Source organism: Panthera tigris, chromosome X, assembly GCF_018350195.1.
Source record: "Panthera tigris isolate Pti1 chromosome X, P.tigris_Pti1_mat1.1, whole genome shotgun sequence".
Classification (NCBI taxonomy): Eukaryota; Metazoa; Chordata; class Mammalia; order Carnivora; family Felidae; genus Panthera; species Panthera tigris.
The window spans coordinates 98,048,562-98,069,677 of NC_056677.1; the positions used below are offsets into that span (position 1 = coordinate 98,048,562).

The 21,116-nt window shown below is 47.2% G+C and overlaps 1 protein-coding gene across 1 annotated transcript; it reads right to left on the reverse strand.

Moving 5' to 3' along the window:
* Positions 1-1,624: 1,624 nt before the first annotated feature.
* Positions 1,625-10,783, reverse strand: LOC107180524 (rhox homeobox family member 1). The gene is made up of 3 exons (XM_042975320.1): positions 10,225-10,783; positions 5,646-5,691; positions 1,625-1,875 (listed from the first exon to the last, which is right to left on the reverse strand). Exons 1-3 carry the CDS (start codon positions 10,674-10,676, stop codon positions 1,759-1,761), a joined length of 615 nt encoding a protein of 204 aa, XP_042831254.1. The 5' UTR covers positions 10,677-10,783; the 3' UTR covers positions 1,625-1,758.
* Between the last annotated feature and the right edge of the window lie 10,333 nt (positions 10,784-21,116).

The window sequence follows — 21,116 nt, forward strand, 5'->3', positions numbered from 1 at the left end:
TTTCGGCTCAGATCATGATCTCAGGGTTGGTGGGTTCGGCTCCCCCCACACCCACCCCGGCTCTCTGCTGTCAGCACAGAGTCTGCTTCGGGTCTTGGGTCTCCGTCTCCCTCTCTCTGTCTCTGCCCCTCACCCCCCTCCCACAGCGCACTCTCTCTCTCTCACTCTTAAAAATAAACATTTATAAATAAATAAACTAAAATAAAAAAGAAGGACAGTGGCCAACACTAGGAAATAAGTTTCGCTTTCAAAATCCTCTGGCGAGAATGGCGATGGGCATGTGTGCGCAGGAACATTCTTGAATTTCCCTCACTCCCGGCAAGGCCTGGAGGCCCCGGTGAGCAGCGCGACACCCTCTCTGTGGGGCCCGGCATTGCAACCGCTTTACTGACATCCGTCACTCACAAGCGAGAAAGGCAGGACGAAGGAATAAGGCATCAGTGGATGCCACGGCACAGAGGGCACGCTTTCCCAAGGCCACAGAGCCCCCCTTCACTCTGGGGACACACGGGTGCTGTGAAACTGGTGTCTGATTAACTCCCACCAGAGGCATGACCATGGCACTTTATCCGTCATTACTGCCATCACCTTACGGGACCGTGGTGTCCACAACTGGTGACTTTTCACGCAGAACTCCATTAAAGGAGCCTCACGTTGCTAAAGAGTCCTCAGAGACAAAGGTTGAACTGAGAATTTAATGCTTTTTAAAAAGGGGGCCCGCGTTCGCTTCGGCAGCGCATACGCCAAAATTGGAACGACGCAGAGAAGAGGGGCATGGCCTCTGCACTTCACTGACCCTTACTTGTTTGGGTTTTTTCCTACGCTGGTCTTCTCACACAAAGACAGCGGAGGTACGACTTCTTCTTTACAAGGAGGGATTATTCTAGAACACTGCTCCGACCGTTTCCTTACTCTTGCTCTGAGCAGCAGTAAACCAACAGGCCCCCTTTTAGTGTTTGGAATTGGGGTGCTCTCAAGGATGTGAAAGGTGACAAAATGCTTCCGAGCTGGGGAAGGATCAATAATGTGCTTTCCTCGGCCGGTGGGGGGAGGGGGAAAAAAAGGGAGAAGAGCCTCTTTCTGGCCTTGATGGAATCCCTTCTCATTTTTCTTTTAAAGCCGCAGAACCTGTGTGCCAGAATGGCTTCTAGTCCCCAGTCTCCTCCACAAAAGGGCGGGTAGTGACCAGAATTGGAAACACAATGTATGCATGTTCGGTGGCCGCCTTCCCATAAATCCCCGTGAGTAACCTCTTAGGAGGTTTCCCCCAGAGTCCAGGGTTCGGCCTGAACTTGTCAGCATGGATGGAGCTCATCTCTGGAAGAAACACTGCTCTCTCACTAGGGACTCCTCCCACCCCATTTTGCACATACTTGTGGTCCCGAAGGAGCAAGGTGGGGATGACAATGGGGTGAGGGAGGGCGGGATGGTAGAGAAGATACAGGTCAGTGCCGAGTCATCATGGGCACTCGGGGAACTTCTGTGACATGCAGGGCTTCCAGATGGTGACTCAGGGAGGTCTCCTCATGAAAGGAGGCCTCCTTGTCATTCTGTGTAAGTGGCATTTCCTTTGCAATTTGCATACGCACCCTACTTGTTCCCGTTTGATACACAAAGGCAAAGGCACAGAGAATTTTTCTCTTTATTGATAACACAACTGCGGAGGAGAAAAGGGTGGCAGGGGCAACAAGGCGGCCCGGGTGTCAGTGGCACCGGAAGAACCCATCTCCAATCTGGCTTCTGAACGAGAGCGACATTCTAGGGCCTGTCCAGCATTAGGATGACCAGGTGTTCCAGGTTAGTAGGTGGGGTAGTTGTGGGCATTGATGCCCTCTCATCTCTCCTGAGCTTGGCTCTCCTGTTCTTAAACCAAACCTGCAGTCAGAGGGAAAAAGGGATCGGTTTAGTACATTGAACAGTTAATGTCCGAAGACAAAAGCCACTACCTACGTGCAAGTGTGTGCGCCACTGAGATTTCATGCTGCGCCAAGGGAAGCTGTTTGCTCAGGGAAGTTACCACCACACCCCCTCCCTTTAGCTCCCCCTTAGTGAGCACCAGCTATGTGCCAAATTCCGGAGTAGGCTTATCACTTTGTCCCTCTCTTCCCAATTTTAAGATTCAAATGGTTTTTTCAGGTATCGGATGCAGGTCTACTTATGAGTTGCACCCGCTTCTTGCGGATCCTGGATTCTTACTACCTGGTAACAGGATAAAGAAGGGTCTGTATCCTGGCGGCTGACGACCACCTGTTACCGCCAGTTACCTCCTGCCGTCTCCTCACTAGGGACAGTGTCACCTTGTTTGGGGGATAATGTGGGCATTGTCAATAGGGGGCCCTATTTAAGGTCATATTGAGGGGAACAGCTTCCTATTTGACAAGCCTATCTTCGGTGCAAAGTAAATAATTAATAGGAAGAAACGCGTTGGGTTTTCAGACAGATTTCCTTCAAGGATGTCTAAGGGGTCATTACTCCTCCGAAACCTCTTGAGAGTAAAAAGCAGTCTGGCAAGGGAGGCCTCGTCATGGGGTCCCATGGAGTTTGTGGCTCGTCTCACTGGGGCGTGAGAGTTGCGGGGGCCAGGCACACTGCCTTGATACTTCAACCCGTAGTGTTAAGGAAAGTGGAGACCAACGTGACCCGAATGAACTAAAATGCTCAAGACTCTTTGGCCGCCCGGGAGTCTAGGGGAAAGAGGCACACCATCGTCACCGTCGTCAATTCTGCATGCTCCAACTTGCCCCACCCTACAAACCTTTCCGGGCTCAGGGCCAGGTCAGCTCACTGTACTCTGGCCACAGTTCCAGGATCCCGGACCCGAGCCGCTGTTGTCCAGCAGGGCAGGACAGGGCAGGGCAGGGCAGGACAGGGCCCCTCGGAGCTGCTACACAACCAGGAGGTCCCAATCCCATCCCTTTTTCTTAAGGCAAGGTGAAACGGCACTTTAGGAAGGTGGATGACAACAATGAGGGTAAAGGGGTCATAAAATGGCTTCTTCTTCCTAAATACCTGCCCGATAGTTTTGCAAACAAGCAAACAAAACGGTCAGTTAGACTTGACTATCTTCTCGGTGTCCTAGTTAATGGGGTTAACATTAGATTGAAATCCCTTCAGAAGTTTCCAAACTACGCATCTTGAGTGGCACAAAAGGCCTTCTCTCCCTGCCTGAGGCCTCACGCTTGCACTATTTTAAGATTTGTGGTATTTCTGCTGCATAAATACATAGCTTCAACAAGGCCGATGTGATAGAACTCATTCCGGGGGGGGGGGGGGAATCTGAACATACCAGTGGTCAAATACCCATAAACATAAGATAACAAAAGCTGGCTGTTGTATGGGCTGTATTCTCTCTTCTTAAAATTTTTAAAAAATGTTTATTTACTTATTTTGAGAGGGGGGGGGGGAAGTGGGGGAGGGGCAGAGAAAGAGGGAGAGAGAATCTCAAGCAGGCTCCGTGCTGTCAGCCTCACAAACAGTAAGATCATGACCTGAGCTGAAACCAAGAGTCAGAGGCTTAATCGACTGAGCCACCCGGGCGCCCTGATATGGGCTGTATTCTCAACATTGGCTTTACAAAACAGTTCTGTTTGCAAAAGAAAGGAGGAAACCATGTATTAAGTTTCTTGGAGAAATTCAGCTGTCTGGTTGGGAAATCTGTGAGAACACTGTTTTCTCCCTGATTTGTGTCTTGTGGCCTCTTTCCCCTTCAGAATGCCACTGTGAGTGCATTAGGAAACCCAGGAAGGAGAAAGAGCTAGTCACCAAACCTTAACGTTTTTCTTTTCCTCTGCAATACGCCTTGTCAGCCTGAAAAAGCGATCCCAGTCTGCTCCCAACCTTTCCAGTCTGAGCCAGGCCCGGGGCCCCAGTCTGCGGTGTTGGGATGCCACTACTCAACGGTCAGCTCTGTTGGGCTGCTTTTCAGGTACTCCCACCACCAGATCTGCAACTGTTCTTTTTTGAGAAATCTTTTAAAGTTTATTTACATTTTTTAGTAATCTCTACACCCAGCACGGGTCTCGAACCCACGGCCCGATATCAAGAGTTACATGTTCCTCCGACCGAGCCAGCCAGGCGCCCCTGCAACTCCTTTCCATCAATGCACTCACACATGTACTCTGCAGCAAAGCCGATACACCCAGCCTGACTTCCTTTCCTTTCTTTTTTGGGCAAATGTCACTTTGCTGTAACTTAAGTGGGGTTTTTTTTTGGGGGGGGGTCACCTTTTTACGGCATGACCTACAAATTAGTCAAAAGTGCCTGAGGGAATGAAAGTATTTAAAATTAACACAATGACTCTATCCCCAAATAAGGGCCACCCAACCCCCAGCCGACCAAATTCCACAAAACTCAACTCTTCAAAATAGCATCACCAACATGAAAAAAATTCTTAAAATGTTAGAAATCCTCAAGAGAATATGTGCTTACGTGTTTAGTGGATTTGTAGAATTTGTGTAGTATCCAGAAGGCCTATTTTGACTGACATGTAGTTCTTCTCTAACCTTTTTGCCCTTCTTAGGTCAATTGATATTCATTCAGTACTGGGTGGGTTTTTTTTTTTTGTTTTTTGTTTTTTTTTTGCTTGTTTCATACTTTAGGCAAATTTTCAAAGCCTGCAAACCGTTCCCCCATTCTCACCGTAACGTGACTGTCCCCAGCAATGTTTTCAGGTTGATGCATCAAAATGTTCCAGAAAATTAGAACGTAGAGCTCTCACTCCCCACATTGCCTTACCAAACACTTAAAAACAACAGCAAGAGGACTGGGTTCTCGAACTTTGAAGCTGTCCCTCCACCATCAGTCTCAGCTTCACTAAACAGACACTGGTTACTCATATAGTGTGTTCTGAGCATACATTTCTCCCTCACCCCAATGTTTTTTTTTTTAATGTTTATTTTTGAGAGAGAAAGAGAGAGAGAGAGAGAGAGACAGAGCACGAGCAGGGGAGGGGCACAGAGAGAGGGAGACACCGAATCCGAAGCAGGCTCCGGGCTCTGAGCGGTCAGCCCAGAGCCCGATGCGGGGCTCGAACCCACGGACTGTGAGATCGTGACCTGAGCCGAAGTCGGACGCTCAACCGACTGAGCCTCCCAGGCGCCCCCACCCCAAAGTTTATAAATTCACCCACTTCGCTAAGAGCTTATGCATGGCTTTAACTTAGTATAACCAATCCCTCTCATAACCTGCTCCTCTGTGCATTAATTTGAATACTTCCACAGTCAGCCTGAGCCCCAATATGTCTCCACACATGACTCTTCAAAGGATATCTGTGTTTTGGGTGGTGGGTTCGGCCCTGCAGCCGGCTCTGTGCTGACAGCTCGGAGCCTGGAACCTGCTTCGGATTCTGCGTCTCCCTCTCTCTCTGCCCCTCCCCCGCTCACCCTTAAAAAATTTTTTCTAAGTAATAAATGAACATTAAAAAAATTTAAGAGAAAGGAATCATGTTCCCTCGGGTAATGGGAAACATCCGTAAGCTGGAGTTCACATACCCCACTTTTCACCCACAAAGCCTCCTAAAGTCGATTTATTTGCCAAAGTTGAAAAAGAAAACCGAAACATACCAACTTGAGAACCCCTGGAACAGAAGTGTCACAAGCCCTAAAGCCGGTTTCAGAATGGCTGCCCGGCCATTCAGGTTTACTGACCTGCACTCTGGTTTCGGTCACATTCATGCAGCTTGCAAGTTCTCTTCTGCGGGGAGAAAACCACAAATGTTTAGTATTTGGAGCTGTGGATAAAGTGAAATGTACAGATATACATTTTATGCTTGTTTTAAAACGTGTACCCTCCCCTCAAGAGCCCACCCCCCAAGTAAATTTTTCTGTAATTCCCAGTTCCAGGCTTGCTACGGTTTCCCCTCAGAATTTAAGGTAGCATTAACATCTTGGTAGTCAAGATAAATAATTTTATTGCACTATTTAAAAAAAGAAAAATTCGGGGCTCCGGGGTGGCTCAGTTGGTTAAGCATCCGACTTCGGTTCAGGTCATGATCTCATGGTTTGTGGGTTCGAGCCCCGCATTGGACTCTGTGCTGACAGCTCAGAGCCTGGAACCTGCTTTGGATTCTGTGTCTCCCTCTCTTTCTGTTCCCTCCTCCACTTGCACTCTGTCTCTCTCTCAAAAATAAATAAACACTAAAAAATCTTTTAAATAAAAAATAAAAAATTAATGCAAACAAATTATCACAGTTTTATTTACTTATTTATTTATTTATTATTTTTTAAGTAAGCTCTATACCCAACGTGGGGTTTGAACTCACAACCCCGAGATCAAGAGTCACATGCTCTGCTGACTGAGACAGCCAGGTGCCCCTCCAACTTTTTAAAATTTATTTAAAAAATTTTTAAGTAGGCTCTATGTCCTAAGTGGGGTTCAAAGTCTTGACCCTGAGATCAAGAGTCACACGCTCTTCTGACTGAGCCAGCCAGGTGACCCCCTCCCTCAAAATTTTATTTATTTATAAAAACTTTTTAATGTTTATTATGATTTGTTTTTTGAGAGAGAGACAGACAGAGAGTAAGCAGGGGACGGGCAGAGAGAGAGAGGGAAACACTGAATCTGAAGCAGGCTCCAGGCTCTGAGCTGTCAGCACAGGGCCCGACGCCGGGCTCGAACTCACAAACCACGAGATCACGACCTGAGCCGAAATCGGACGCTTAACCACCCAGCCACCCAGGCGCCCGCCTCAAAATTGTAAATGAAAGGATCCAGGCCTACAGCTAGCTGCAGGAGAGTACCTTATTCTCCTTAGCCTGATTCCAATAAAATTTTATTTACAAAAAGCTACCAACACAGACGATAAAAAAAAAAATGTATAAATTATACTACATCAAAATTAAAAACTTCTGTAGACCAAAGTACAAAATCAATAAAGTGAGGTGTACCTGGCTGGCTCAGTCAGTTAAGTGCCTGACTCTTGATTTAGGCTCAGGTTATGATCTCATGGTTTGTGGGGTTGAGTCCCACGTCAGGCTCTGTGCTGAGTGTGGATTGTGCTTAGGATTCTCTCCCTCCCTCTTCCCCCTCTCCAACTAGCACATATGCACTCAGGTGCGTGTGGGTTCTCTCTCTCTCCCCCAAAATAAATTTTCAAACTTCAAAAAGATCAGTAGAGTGACAAGGCAACCCTTCAAATGGGAGAAAATATGTGCAAATCATATATCTGATAAGGAGTTAACATCCACAATATATTAAGGACTACAACTGAATAAATAAACAAGCAACCGGTTAAGAACTGGGCAAAGGCCTTGGATAGACATTTCTCCAAAGATGATATTAAAATGGCCATGAAAAGATGCTCAACATCACTAATTAGTCATTAAGGAAATGCAAACCAAAACCACACTGCTACCTCATACCGTTAGAATGGATACTATCAAAAAAAAAAAAAAAAAAACACCAAAAACCAGAAAATAACAAGTGCTGGTGAGGATGTGGAGAAATTGGAACCCTTGTGCAGCCGCTAAGAAAAACAGTTCGGTTCAGGTCATAATCTCATGGTTTGTGGGTTCGAGTTTGTGGGTTTGAGCGCTGCTCAAAAATTTAAACATAGAAATTACCAAATGACCCGACAATTCCATTTCTGAGTATATACCTGAAAGAACTGAACACAGGGTCTCGGAAAGATATTTTGACACCTATGTGCCTAGCAGTGTAATTCCCAAGAGCCAAAAAGTGGAAGCAACCCAAGTGCTCATTAATACTAAATGGATAGGGGCGCCTGGGTGGCTCAGTCAGTTAAGCGTCCGACTTCGGCTCAGGTCATGTTCTCCCGGTTTGTGAGTTCAAGCTCCGCATCGGGCTCTGTGCTGACAGCTTGGAGCCTGGAGCCTGGAGCCTGCTTCGGCTTCCGTGTCTCCCTCTCTCGATCAAGAGTGAGATTCTTAACCCACTGAGCCATCCAGCCACCCCTATAGGTAGAATCTAAAAAACAAAACAGAGATAGACAACCAAAAAGACAGACTGTAATACAGAGAAGAAACTGACGGTTCCCAGAGGGGAATTGGGTCGGGGGACAGGTGAAATTGAGGGGTACAAATTTCTAGTTATAAAAAAGTTATAAAAAAGTACAAATTTCTAGTTATAAAAAATAAGTCATGAAAATGAGCATACAATATAGGGAATATAGTCAATAATTTGTAATAATGTTCTATGGTGACGGATGGTGACCACACTTATCGTGGTGCGCACTGAGTAATGTATAAAGTCGTTGAATCATTATGTTGTACACCTGAAACTCCTATAACACTGTATGTCAATTATACTTCAATAAAAAAGCCAAAAAGCTTACAAAAAATTAAAAGACTGTATGCTATGGAAAATAAACCGGTCACAAAAAGACAAAATCACAGACAGGAAGTATAATGGTGGTTACCAGGGGATCGGGGGGTGTATTATTGTGTAATGGTAATAGTTTCAGGTTTGCAATATGAGATTTCTGAAAATGAACGGTGGTGATGGTAACATAAGAATAATGTACGTAATGCCACTGAACTGCACAATGAAAAATGGCAAAGACAGTACATTTTACGAGTATTTGACCAAAATAAAGAAATCAGGAAAAAAATGAATAAATTAGTCTTACGGAGAATAAAAATGGGCGCAGGGCTTGAATATGCCCATGAAAAGATCCTCAACATCACTAATCAATACGGAAACACAAATCAAAACCACAATGAAATACCACTTCACAGCCATTGAGACGGCTAATATTAAAAACAGGGGCGCCTGGCTGGCTCAGCCAGTGGAGCGTGTGACTCTTGATCTCGGGCTTGTGAGTTCAAGCCCCACCTGGGGTGTAGAGATTACCTAAAAATAAAATGTTTTAAAGAAATAAACAAATAAGTGTTAACAAGAATGTGAAGAAATTGGAATCCTTGTGCACTTGCGGCCACTACGGGACACAGCACAGTAGCTGCTTGAAAAATTAAAAACAGGCTTACCAAACGATTCCGCAATTCTGGATATCTACCCCAAATGATTGAAAACAGTGACTCCAACTGCTATTTGCACGCCCATGTTCACAACAGCGTTATTCACAATAGCCAAAAGGTAGAAGCCACTCAAGTGCCCACAAATAAATGAATAGATCAATGAAATTCTGTATTTACAAGCAATGGAATATTACTCAACCCTAAAAAAGGAAGGGAATTCTGAGACACGCTACATCATGGGTGAACCCCAATAACATTATAGTAAGTGAAATACTTCAGGCATAAAAAGAAAAATACTGTGTAATCCCACTTATATGAGGCACCTACAGTAGTCAAATTCATCAGAACACAAAGTAGAAAGGTGATCGCCAGGGGCTGGGGGAGATGGGGGAACAGAGAGTGGTTCAGCGTGCATCCTTTTAGTTTTGCAAGGTGGAAAGAGTTCTGGAGATTCGTTGTAAAAAAAAATATGAATGCACTTTAGTGAACTATACACTGAAAAAAATGGTTCAGATCGTATATTTTATCTTCACACATATTTTACCACAATTTTTTAAAATTTATTATTATTTTTTTAGTCATCTCTACACCGATAAATGGCTCGAACTTAGGACCCTGAGGTCAAAAGCTGCATGCTCCTCTGAGCCAGCCACGACTCCCTATTTTACCAGCTTTTTAATAAGTCTTTTTTCTTTTTTTAATGTTTTTTTTTTTTGAGAGAGAGAGAGAGAGAGAGAGACAGAAAGAGAGAGCGCGCGCACGAGAGCACTTCAGCGCAGAGCCCGATGCGGGCTCGACTGGGCTCGAACTGACGAACCGGGAGATCAGGACCTGAGCCCAAATCAAGAGTTGGACGCTTAACCGCTTAAACGACTGAGCCACCCAGCCTCCCCTTAAGTCTTTTTTTCTTGAAGTTTGTGCTTGTTTATGTAATCTCTATGCCTAGGTGGGGCTCGAACCTCGAACTCACGACCCCCAGAGATCAAGAATCCCACGCTCTCCCAACTGAGCCAGCCCGGCGTCCCCACCACAATTTTAAAAAACAAAAAGACCACCCACCACAGATTTCCACAGACTTGTTTCATATAATTACTGTATACAAATATTTCCCTTGATGCACAGAAGGCATTCTCCCCACCCCTAGTCCTTTTTGGTTTAGGAGGGGGAGAAGGAGGTTGGGGGGGGAGGGGGGGACGGGCGAGGGTGGAGGGGCAGGGGGGCCGGGGTGGGGTGGGGGAACGAAGATGCCTGGAGATGAGGCGAAGGGCACTTGCCGGAGCAAGCCACTTACCTTGTGGCCACGTCAGGGTATTGAGTGCGCTGGAAAACGCTTTCCAGCTCCCGCACCTGAAACGCCGTGAACTTAGAGCGCGGGGCCCCCTGCTGCCTGCCGTGGGGCTGACGAGCCCCAGCGGCTGCCACTTGGGGTGGCCCTTCAGCGTGCTGCTGCCCCAGCGCCTGGACGACACCGCTGGCCTCGTGGTTCCCCTCGCCGTCACGGTTCGCCGCGCCTTCACGGTTGATGTCGCCTCCACAGTTGGCATAGCTGGCACCGCCCTGGGGGTTATTGTTGCCCACGGGGACTAGACTGCCGTCATCAACGTGGCCGTCTTCTTTGGCTTCTGGGGCCGCGTCCTGCACAGATTCAGATCTGATTTCCACTTCTTGCATCCCCAGCCAGTAGTAGTCGGGGTCACAGTATGCACCCAGGTCACAGTAGTCGCCGCTGGGCAGAGGCTCCATGGCTGTGGTGTGGTGGACGGCCACCGCCTCCGCCCACCCTGTGGTGATCGAGACCAGAGCTGGCCTCTTTTGGCGCCTCGTACCAGTTCAAACGCTTTGGCGCAAGTTCGACGCGTACGTGATCCCCTTTAGACGATTGCTATTGGCTTTCCCTTTCCGCCAACTGAGGTGGGTGGGACTTGCTTCGACACGCAAGTGTCTGGGGCGTGGCCAAAAAATTAGGGCTGTGCGGGGCAAGGCGGGAGCTTGGGTTTGCGCACAATCGGGTCTCTAATTGAAAGTTCGGTTTACCACACCCCTCTTGAGCAGAGTGGTCTGAGGACGGGATGGTACCGGATTATGCGAACTGATTTGGGGGGCAAATCAGGGACGGGGAGAGATGGGGGTTCGAGACTTCTCACTACCTACAGGAGCCCTTTGGGACAAGTTCTGAGAAAGTCTCATGGTCCAGCCCTCTATATTTGGCAACCTGCACACACGCCGGGCTAATAAGTAAAGTGAAATGATGAACCGAGTTTCTGCAAGGACACAGAAAGCAGAGCCCACCACGTTTCCCGGGTGCCCAGAGTCGGATCTTCGGGCCGGATTTGTAGAACATTCTGGGTAAGATGCACTCTACAGGAAATCCAATGTGCCCGATGAGAAAGTTCAAGTACTCCGGATTTTTAGTAATGACGCCCCATCGGAGTGCAAGTGTAGACCCCCAGCCCAGGGCTTAGTGCACCCGAGAACTCTTGCATTTTTCTGGCTTAGGAGGCCACAGTGAAGTATGCATCTTCCGTGGTCCTTCACTCGCACATCTGCGGTAGCATGTCCCCTATACAAGCTCAGCCGTCCCCTGTGCTGGGCTCCTGGCATGAACTCAGGTCAGTTTCCACCTTTCCCCCTGCTGCTCCCTCTCCCCCCGTGCTCCCTTTTTTTCCCTAAAAATATCATCCTGATCTCTTGCTCTGGAAAAAATAAAATTGTATTTATTGTCAAAAGAGATCCAGGCCAGTGTAAGGGAGGAAGACTTTTTCCTTCCGTCCTTCAAGGTCTTCTAGCTGGTTTAGGAATTAAATTGACATGAGACAGTTTGACAGGACAAAAAACAAAGTTTTATTGCGTGAACACAGAGGCCAAATAATGACAGTGACACCTCAAGAAATAACCAAGGCATCTCTGAGGAATTGGCAGGGCAAAGAAAACTTGTGTTTGGGAGCTTCGATTCAGAAGGAATCCTAAACAGAATTTGGGCTGGGGTAGTAAATTAGGAAAGGGTGACAGGGGTGTTTACACAGCCTTCTCTGCTCTATGGAGGATGTCTCTTTACTTCCTGGTACAGGGAGGGTAACTTTCACGATTTATTTCTTACTTTTTTGGAGACAAAGGGGGCTCGGGGTGTTCTTTTTGTATTGGCTGTTTCTTTTTTTTATTATTATTTTTTAACATTTGTTTATTTTTGAGACAGAGAGAGAGAGAGAGAGAGCATGAACGGGGGAGGGTCAGAGAGAGAGGGAGACACAGAATCCGAAACAGGCTCCAGGCTCTGAGCTGTCAGCACAGAGCCCAACGTGGGGCTCGAACTCACGGACTTCGAGATCGTGACCTGAGCCAAAGTCGGGACGCTTAACCGACTGAGCCACCCAGGTGCCCCTGTATTGGCTGTTTCTTAAGTAATTTTTATTTAAAATAACCAATATACCAGGGTGCCTGGGTGGCTCAGTCGGTTAAACATCTGACCCTTGAATTCAGTTCTGGTCACGATCTCATGGTTTGTGAGATCAAGCCTGGCATCAGGCTCTGCACTGAGAGCTCAGAGCCTGCTTGGGATTCTCTCTCTCTCTCTCTCTCTTTTTAATTTTTTAATGTTTATTTATTTTTGAGAGAGACAGAGTGCAAGTGGGGGTGGAGCAGAGAGAGAAGGAGACAGAATCCGAAGCAGGCTTCAGGCTCTGAGCTGTCAGCACAGAGCCCGGCATGGGCTCAAACCCACAAACCTAGAGATCATGACCTGAGCCGAAGTCGGATGCTTAACCGACTGAGTCACCCAGGCGCCCCTCTCTTTCTCTTGCTCTCTCTCTGCCCTCCCCCGCTAGTGCTCTCTCGCTCTCTCAAAATAAATAAACATTGAAAAATAAATAAAAATGAAATGAAATCACCAATATTCCAAAGGGGCACATTTTGGAGTCGTCTGCCCTTGGCCCCTATACCAGATTGAGGGCTCTATGGTTCTCTCTTCAAGATGTGTTTCATAATGGGGTGCCTCCGTGGCTCAGTTGGTTAAGCATCTGACTCTTGATTTCAGCTCAGGTCATGATCTCACGCTTTGTGGGCTGGAACCCTGCATCGGGCTCTGTGCTTTCAGGGTGGAGCTTGCTTGGGATTCTCTCCCTCTCTGGGTTCCTCCCTGACTCACGCTGCTTCGGTCTCTCTCAAAATAAATAAACTTAAAAAAAAAAAAAAAACAAAACCATGTGTTTTGTAGATGCTTTGGGAGGTGTTAATACCCTGAACATTACAAGCAATTTCTAATAATGAGTCCTATGCTTCGTATTACACATGATTCATCTTCTTTTTGCTATGGCAACCATCAGTGTTTTCAGCATCATCCTGTGAAAGAAATTAAACAATTGGTGGGGGCCTTTGTAAGACGTATGCACCTTGCCTACCGTGCCTAATGGATAAGCGTCGCTGCAGGATGGCTCAGAAATCAGCTGAAACATGGTGATTGACCAATTCACATTTAGAAAAGATGTCAAGGAGGTGGGGGGGGGGGTCGCCTGAGTGGTTCCGTCAGTTGAGCATCTGACTCCTGATTTCGGCTCAGTTTGTGAGTTTGAGCCTCGAGTCAGGCTCCATGCTGAAGCATGGAGCCTGCTTGGAATTCCTTCTCTCCCCCCAAAATAAAATGAGCATTTAAAAAAAATTTTTTTTTAAAAAAAGAAAGAAAAGATGTCAAGGGATGGCGATCCCACGGCCTCTCTCTGACTTTGACCAAGGTGTTTCGTCCTCAGGCTGACTCTTCCGGATTATGCAGGCCTCTCCCTCCCTTGGCTAGGATCCCGATGATGAATTTTCAGTCTTGGATCGGTTGTTATGTGGGAGAAATACAAGAGTTTTCCTCACGGCTTGCGTTAGACTAGCTAGAGCAGCTGTGACGTCTCAGACGTGTTCTCGCACATCTCTGTCCACAGTGTACTCCCCCGTCATCTAACCCACAGTCCCTCGTGTACCCCAGGGGAGCGTTGCCCGAACTCCATACCACCCACGCTAGTATTTTATTTACAATTTTTAAGCTAAATTTAATCTACTTTTTATTTTAAACTTCAGGCGGGGCCCTATTCTTTTTCTTTTTTTAATTTTTAATGTTTCTTTATTTTTGAGAGAGAGAAAGGGACAGAGCGCAAGCAGGGGAGAGGCAGAAAGGGAGGGAGACAGAAAATCCAAAGCAGGCTCTGAGCTGTCAGCACAGAGCCCAATGTGGGGCTCGAACCCGTGAATCGCGAGATCATGACCTGAGCCGAAGCCAGGCACTCAGCCGACTGAGCCACTCAGGCGCCCCAAGGGGAGCCCTATTGTAAGCTAAAGTAGCCAGGAATCATGATCTGGTGTGACAGGTTTATGAGAGCAAATCTGGAGCCAGACTACAGAGGTCTAAATCCTGGCTTCGCTCGCCACGCGCTCTCTGGCTAATCTGGCGAGCTGCGTATTCTTACTTTGCCTTGGTTTCAACATCTTTAAAATGGGAATGACAGGGGTACCTGGGTGGCTCAGTCTGTTAAGTGTCCGACCTCGGCTCAGGTCATGATCTCGCGGTTCCTGAGTTCGACCCCACATCGGGCTCTCTGCTGTCAGCGTGGAGCCTGCTTCGGATCTTCTGTCTCCCTCTCTCTGCCTGTCCCCTACCTGCATGCGCTCTCTCTCTCAAAAATGAATAAGTATTAAAAGAAGAAGAAGAAGAATGTAATAACAGTGACCATGCATTAAATGCCTATTCTAGGCCAAACAGAAGGAGAAGCACTATAGAAGTTATAGTCACCGGCACAACAGGGTCGAATTCATATTTTCAGCATCAGATCGTCCTGGCTTCCTCGTGTAGAATGGTCGTAGGAGAGAAAAGGTGAAAGCAGGGAGCCAGGAGGCTAATGCAACATTCTGCTTTAAGATAACAGTGGTTAGGGTTAAGGCATGCGGGAAAAATGAAAGGTTTGGGGATGTGTGTTTCAGGTGGAGTTAAGAGGATTTGCTGATGGATTGGAGGCTTGGAGCGGAAGAAAGACATTACATGCATTCACTCATTGAACCCTCACAAAAACCCAGTGAGGTAGGCAGTCATTCTCCCCGTTTTTCAAGTGAGGAAGCTGAGAGACGGGCTCATGCATTGGCCCGGGATTCACAGCGAGCCAGGCTTTGGACCTGCACTCTTAACTGTCTCTTCCCGGTTATTAGTGGCCTTTTTTATTTTTAAAAATTTTTTTTTAATGTTTATTTATTTTTGACAGAGAGAGAGAGACAGAGCATGAGCGGGGGAGGGGCAGAGAGAGAGGGAGACACAGAATCCGAAACAGGCTCCAGGCTCTGAATTGTCGGCACAGAGCCCGACGCGGGGCTGGAACTCACAGACCGTGAGATCATGACCTGAGCCGAAGTCGGATGCTCAACTGACTGAGCCACCCAGGCACCCCGTTAGTGGCCTTTTCCTGCTCCCCACGATGCACTTCTTTTCCTATTTCCTTTTCTTCTTATGCTCTTTCAGTACTTTTTCCCTCCTTTCTCCCTTGACTGAGGATAAAACCCAAGGATCTCACTGAGACCAGTGAGTGTCAAATAGTTAAAGACGAAAGTGAGCGAGTCCCGTCCTGTGGATTCCCTAGATGCAGCAAAGGGCTTGAGGGCCTTTCCATGTTCTGAATCACCACGAAGACCACGTTGGTGGGCCACAGACTCAGTGGGTCTATCTCTCTGGTTAATGTGCCAAAAACACAAAACGAAACAAAACAACCGATATTTGTAAATGCAGACAGAAAGCTTAAGGGTTTTTTCCATTTTACTTAATTTTTTTTTAAATTTACATCCAGATTAGCATATAGTGCAACAATGAATTCAGGAGTAGATTCCTTAGTGCCCCTTACCCATTTAGCCCATCCCCTCCCCACACCCCCTCCAGCAACCCTCAGTTTGTTCTCCATATTTACGAGTCTCTTCTGTTTTGTCCCCCTCCCTGTTTTTATATTATTTTTGTTTCCCTTCCCTTGTGTTCATCTGTTTTGTCTCTTAAAATCCTCATATGAGTGAAGTCATATGATATTTGTCTTTCTCTGACTGACTAATTTCGGAAAGCTTAAGTTTTTAAGTATTATTATTTTTTTTCCTTTTAGAGAGAGAGTGCACGTGGGGGAGAGGGGCAGAGGGAGAGAGAGAGAGAGAGAGAGAGAGAGAGAGAATCCCAAGCAGGCTCCATGTGGAGCCCGACATGGGACTCGATCCCACGACCTGGGATCATGACCTGAGCCAAAATCAAGAGTCAGATGCTCAACCCACTGGGCCATCCAGGCGCCCCACATACAGAAAGTGTAAAAGAAAATATAGCATCACTTCAGAGCACACTCACACGATTTTCAGAAAAAGAAAGGATTTGTGGGGCGCCTGACTGGCTCAGTTCGAGGAGCGTGCAGCTCTTGATCTTGGGGTCATGAGTTTGAGCCCCACGTTGGGTGTAGAGATTATTTAAAGAAATAAAAACTTAAAAAAAAGAAAAAGAAAGGATTAGTGAGCTGTTAACCCTCAGAAAGCGTTTCCATATCCTTCCTCATGACAGACTCTAGGGTTTTTCTTTGTGATTTGGCCTATTGGGGGCAGGAGCGGGGGAGGCTACATCATTCGGCGTCTGTATCGTGCCAAAGGGGGACCCAAGTCGAGTAAGCGGCATATTCGTAGATATCCTGAATCTTGAGTGTTCGCAGTAGGTGTGCCCTTACCCGAACTCTCCTGGTGCTGCCCCCTCCACTCTTTTTTTCACTAGCGCCAGTCTTGTGTTTGAAGCCCTGTTTGCCTGTCCTAAGAGTGCTCTGCTGTACCATGAGTATGGGTCTCTCCTGCCTAGGCAAAGATACTCAATCTCGGACTAGCAGATTCTGCCCCATGTTTATTTTCACCCGAAGATTCTTCTGACTTATTCAAAAGCCTCCAACATTGTGTAAAATCAAAGATAGGCTTTCTGAAAATCAGCAGACCTGGGCCAGGCAGCAGCTAGCAGTGAGTGAGTATTGGAGAAGTCCCTTATTTTTCCTTATGTTTCTGGACGTTGACCCACGTCTGCAAGAGGAGATATTTAGATTTTGGACATTCAGATATTAAGACTCGTTCTTAGGAATCTGCCAGGCAGGCTTGCAATTCCACAATTCTATCAATCTATGCTCAAAAGAAGCTTATCAGGCTTCTATGAGTTTGCTCCCTTAAAAGAAAAAAAACAATAGCCTTTTCCATAATCTTATTAACGCTGTTCCCCATAGATCATTAAAATGTCTTTTGTCCAGAGGTGGCCGGGTGGCTCAGTCGGTTGAGTGTCTGACTTGATTTTGGCTCAGGTCATGACCCCGAGGTTGCGAGATAGAGCCCTGCATGGAGCTCCACGCTGACTGTGGAGCCTGCTTAAGTCTCTCTCTCTCTCTCTCTCTCTCTCTCTCTCTCTCTCTCTCTCCCTCTGCCCCTCTCCCCTGCTTGTGCTCTCTCTCTCTCTCAAATAAAAAAAAAAGAGGGGTACCTGGGTGGCTCAGTCGGTTTTGCGTCCGACTTTGGCTCAGGCCATGATCTCATGGTCTGTGAGTTCAAGCCCCACATCGGGCTCACTGCTGTCAGTGCAGAGCCCGCTTTGAATCCTCTGGTCCCCTCTCTCTTTCTGCCCCTACCCTGCTCACGCATGCTCTCTCTCTCATAAATAAATTTTGAAAAACATTAAAATAAATAAATTAATTATTTTTTAAAAAAAGCCCTGGGTGGCTCAGTCCATTAAGCATCAGACTCTATGGTTCGTGATGAGTTCCAGCCCCGCATCAGGCTCTGCACTGACAGCGTGGAGCCTACTTGGCATTTTCTGTCTCCCTCTCTCTCTCTGTCCCTCCCCAGGTCGTGCTTGCTCTCTCTCTCAAAATAAACCAACCTTTTAAATAATAATAAAAAAAGAAATATAAAAAAAAAAGAGTTTAAAATGCCTTTCTTCCAGAGTGATAAATCTTTGAACATGCTCTGGGCCCAAATGTTCATTTCACATACATTTCTTTAACATTTGTGCATACTATGTACAAGACATTACTGCAAATACTTTCCAAATAGTAACGCATTTTTCTTCACTATAACACTCACTGGGAAGGACCCCATGCAGTGTAAGTGTTTTTGGAGGCACTAGGCACCGGGCAGGAATCTGCAGTTGTACTCTGACGTGAATTCATTACTAAGACTCTGGGGCACTTAAGCCTTCTCAAGTGGCACAGTGCGTGTCTTGCAGAGTGCATATGACCACTCGGAGAGCCAGACCAACCCAGCCCCGTGATTCTACCTACTCCCAGAGCTCTAGGTAGCATGGAGGGCTTTGACTTCAGCATCATTACAAATACAAATTCGAGCCATCCGGGCGCCCCAAAAGCCATTCCTTTTACGATATATCGTATTAGTGCACACAATTCTTTTTTTTTTTTTTAACATTTATTTATTCATTTCGGGAAAGAGAGAGAGAAAGTGCTCATGAGTGGGGGAGCGGCAGAGAGAGAGGGAGGGAGAGAATCCAAAGCAGGCTGCTCGCTGTCAGCCCAGAGCCCGACTTGGGGCTCGAACCCACGAACCACGGGATCATGACCTGAGCCGATATCAAGAGCTTGATGCGTAACCAACCGAGCCCCCCAGGCGCCTCAGTACACACACTTCCAATGGCAAATATATTCTTCGCCACTCAAATACTGTGCGAAATTTATATTTGTAAATATTTTACATAATTTTGTGGCCACACCTGGACATTTGTGCACCAGCAGGGTCCCATCTGCCACAACTGGTGGTGAGAAAGCCAATAGTCAACGTCTTACGTGTTAGTCCAAAGGCTTTGAACCTGAAGCCGACACACCGTCACTGAGGCCAGATACTCCAAGAGGACCCTACTCGGCTGCTAGTTATACCTCCACCAGATCATAGATCCCCGGGGACCCCAGCACAGTCTGCAGAGAAGCACAGCTACATCGACAGCACTGAGGACAAGGAGCCTTCACCCAGACGCAGCAGTGATGAAACTGGTCGTTTAGGAGTCAGGGAGGACCAGGAAGGGCGGCACGGTCAGTGCCTGGACGGTGACAGGTGCTTCAGCAAACTCTACGAAACGAACTTTCTCTGGGACAGCAGGATGGACTGAGCTGTATCTGCTGCTCCTAGTTTGGGGCCCTGGGCCTCCTCCTGCCCTTGAGGCCGGGCATTCAATGTCACGATCTCTCTCTTTGCCTTTCCTCCTCTCCAGATGCGAACCCTCCTGTGATCCTGGCAATTGCATCAGAAGATGAGGAGGAAATACACTGCGAACCTAAGGAAAGAGCAGCGCCGGCAAAAGGCCACGGCCGTGCAGGAGCTCCTGGCCCCATGGACAAAAAGGACCCGGAGGGTGCTGGGCTGAAGCTCAGGCAGCCTGGGGACGGGCAGCAGCCCCACTCCCACGCCACTTTGACCCCTTGCGGCTGCAGGAGCAGGAGGGCGTTTTACAATGAATTCCCCGCTTGCACATGTTGCCACGGTAACCGGCACGCACAGGCAGCATCTGCTTTCCCGGGAGCACTGGCTGGATCCACCCTCATTCTCTCTCAGGGAGCCTCATTTTCTCCCTTCCTGAGCCAAAGGTTGGGGGGGCCAAGGCCACTAGGGCTCTCCCGACCTCAGGCACCAGGGTGGAGGCAATGCTTCCTGGGCACCAAGGTAAATATTTTCATGCAGCATTAAAATGAATCAAGCAGTGTGGGTGGTACCTGGGTGGCTCAGTCAGTTGAGCATCCAATTCTCGCTTTTGGCTCAGGTTATGATCCCAGGGTCGTGCGATCAAGCCCCACGTGGGGCTCTGCAGTGACCGTGGAGCCTGCTCAAGATTCTCTCTCTCTCTCTCTCTCTCTCTCTCTCTCTCTCCCCCTCTCCCTCTGCCCCTCTCTCCCACTCACGCTCTCTTTCTCTCTTTAAAAAAATAAAATGAATCAAGCAGGAAATGTTAGCACGATGCTAGCTAGGTTTTTGTAAACAGTCTTTGAGTGAAATCAGGGTGAGGAGAGTAAGGGGTGGCCAGCTGTGTAAGCGAAGGGTCAGATTCTGCCTTTCTTTAAAATTGTGACACTTTGTTCATAGTAATAATTAATTATTTTTTTTTAATTGTGCAACAGGTATCATTTATCAGGAATCTGGAGTTTTTGATGCCCTTTAAATTTAGTGTGGAGGAAAAAAACATCCCTAAAGCAAGGCCTCAATCTGAATATTACAGAACAATGTACTGGGGGAGAGGTGTTGTGGAATAGGTATGTATGTATGTATGTAAGTAAACTCTACTCCCAACTTGGGGCTTAAGCTCATGAATCCTGGATCAAGAGTCACATGCTTGGGGCACCTGGGTGGCTCAGTCGGTTAGGCGTCCGACTTCAGCTCGGGTCATGATCTCACGGTTCGTGGGTTCGAGCCCCGCATAGGTCTCTGTGCCGACAGCTCAGAGCCTGGAGCCTGCTTCGAATTCTGTGTCTCCCTCTCTCTCTGTTCCTCCCCCACTCATGCTCTGTCTCTCTTGCTCCTTCAAAAATAAATAAAAACATTAACAAAAAATTAAAAAAAAAAGAGTCGCATGCTTTACTGACTGAGCCAACCAGGCACCCCTGGATAGGCGTGTGTGTATGTATGTGGGTAGGTAGGTATGTAGTTTTAACAAGGATTTTAATTCTTTCTTTTTTTTAAATTTCGTTTTAAGTTTATTTATTTATTTTGAGAGAGAGAGTGAGCAAGCATGGGGGGAGGGGCAGAGAGAGAATCCCAAGCAGGTTCCCCACTGTCAGTGAGGAGCCGGATTCGGGGCTCAAACCCACGAACCGTGAAATCACCACCTGAGCCAAAGCCAAGAGTCGGAGGCTTAACCGACTGAGCCACCCAGGCGCCCCAGCAGTAGGTATTTAAAAGCATGCATGAACTGAATGTGATGTATTTCATTTCCTCTACAACTCCTGATACTGAATGTTTGTGATTCGCTCACCTCAGAAGGGAGCTTGCAAGATGCATATGCACGTGACTAAAGCCAGCACCCAGGCTAATATATCTGAAAAAAAGTATGTGGTCAGAAATAATTAGCCATGTTTGGAAAGTAGGGTTTTTGTTTGCTTTTGAAAAGAAGTTTATTTTTCAGTAATCTCTACACCCAGTGTGGGGCTCAAACCCACAAACCCGAGATCAAGAGTCGCATGC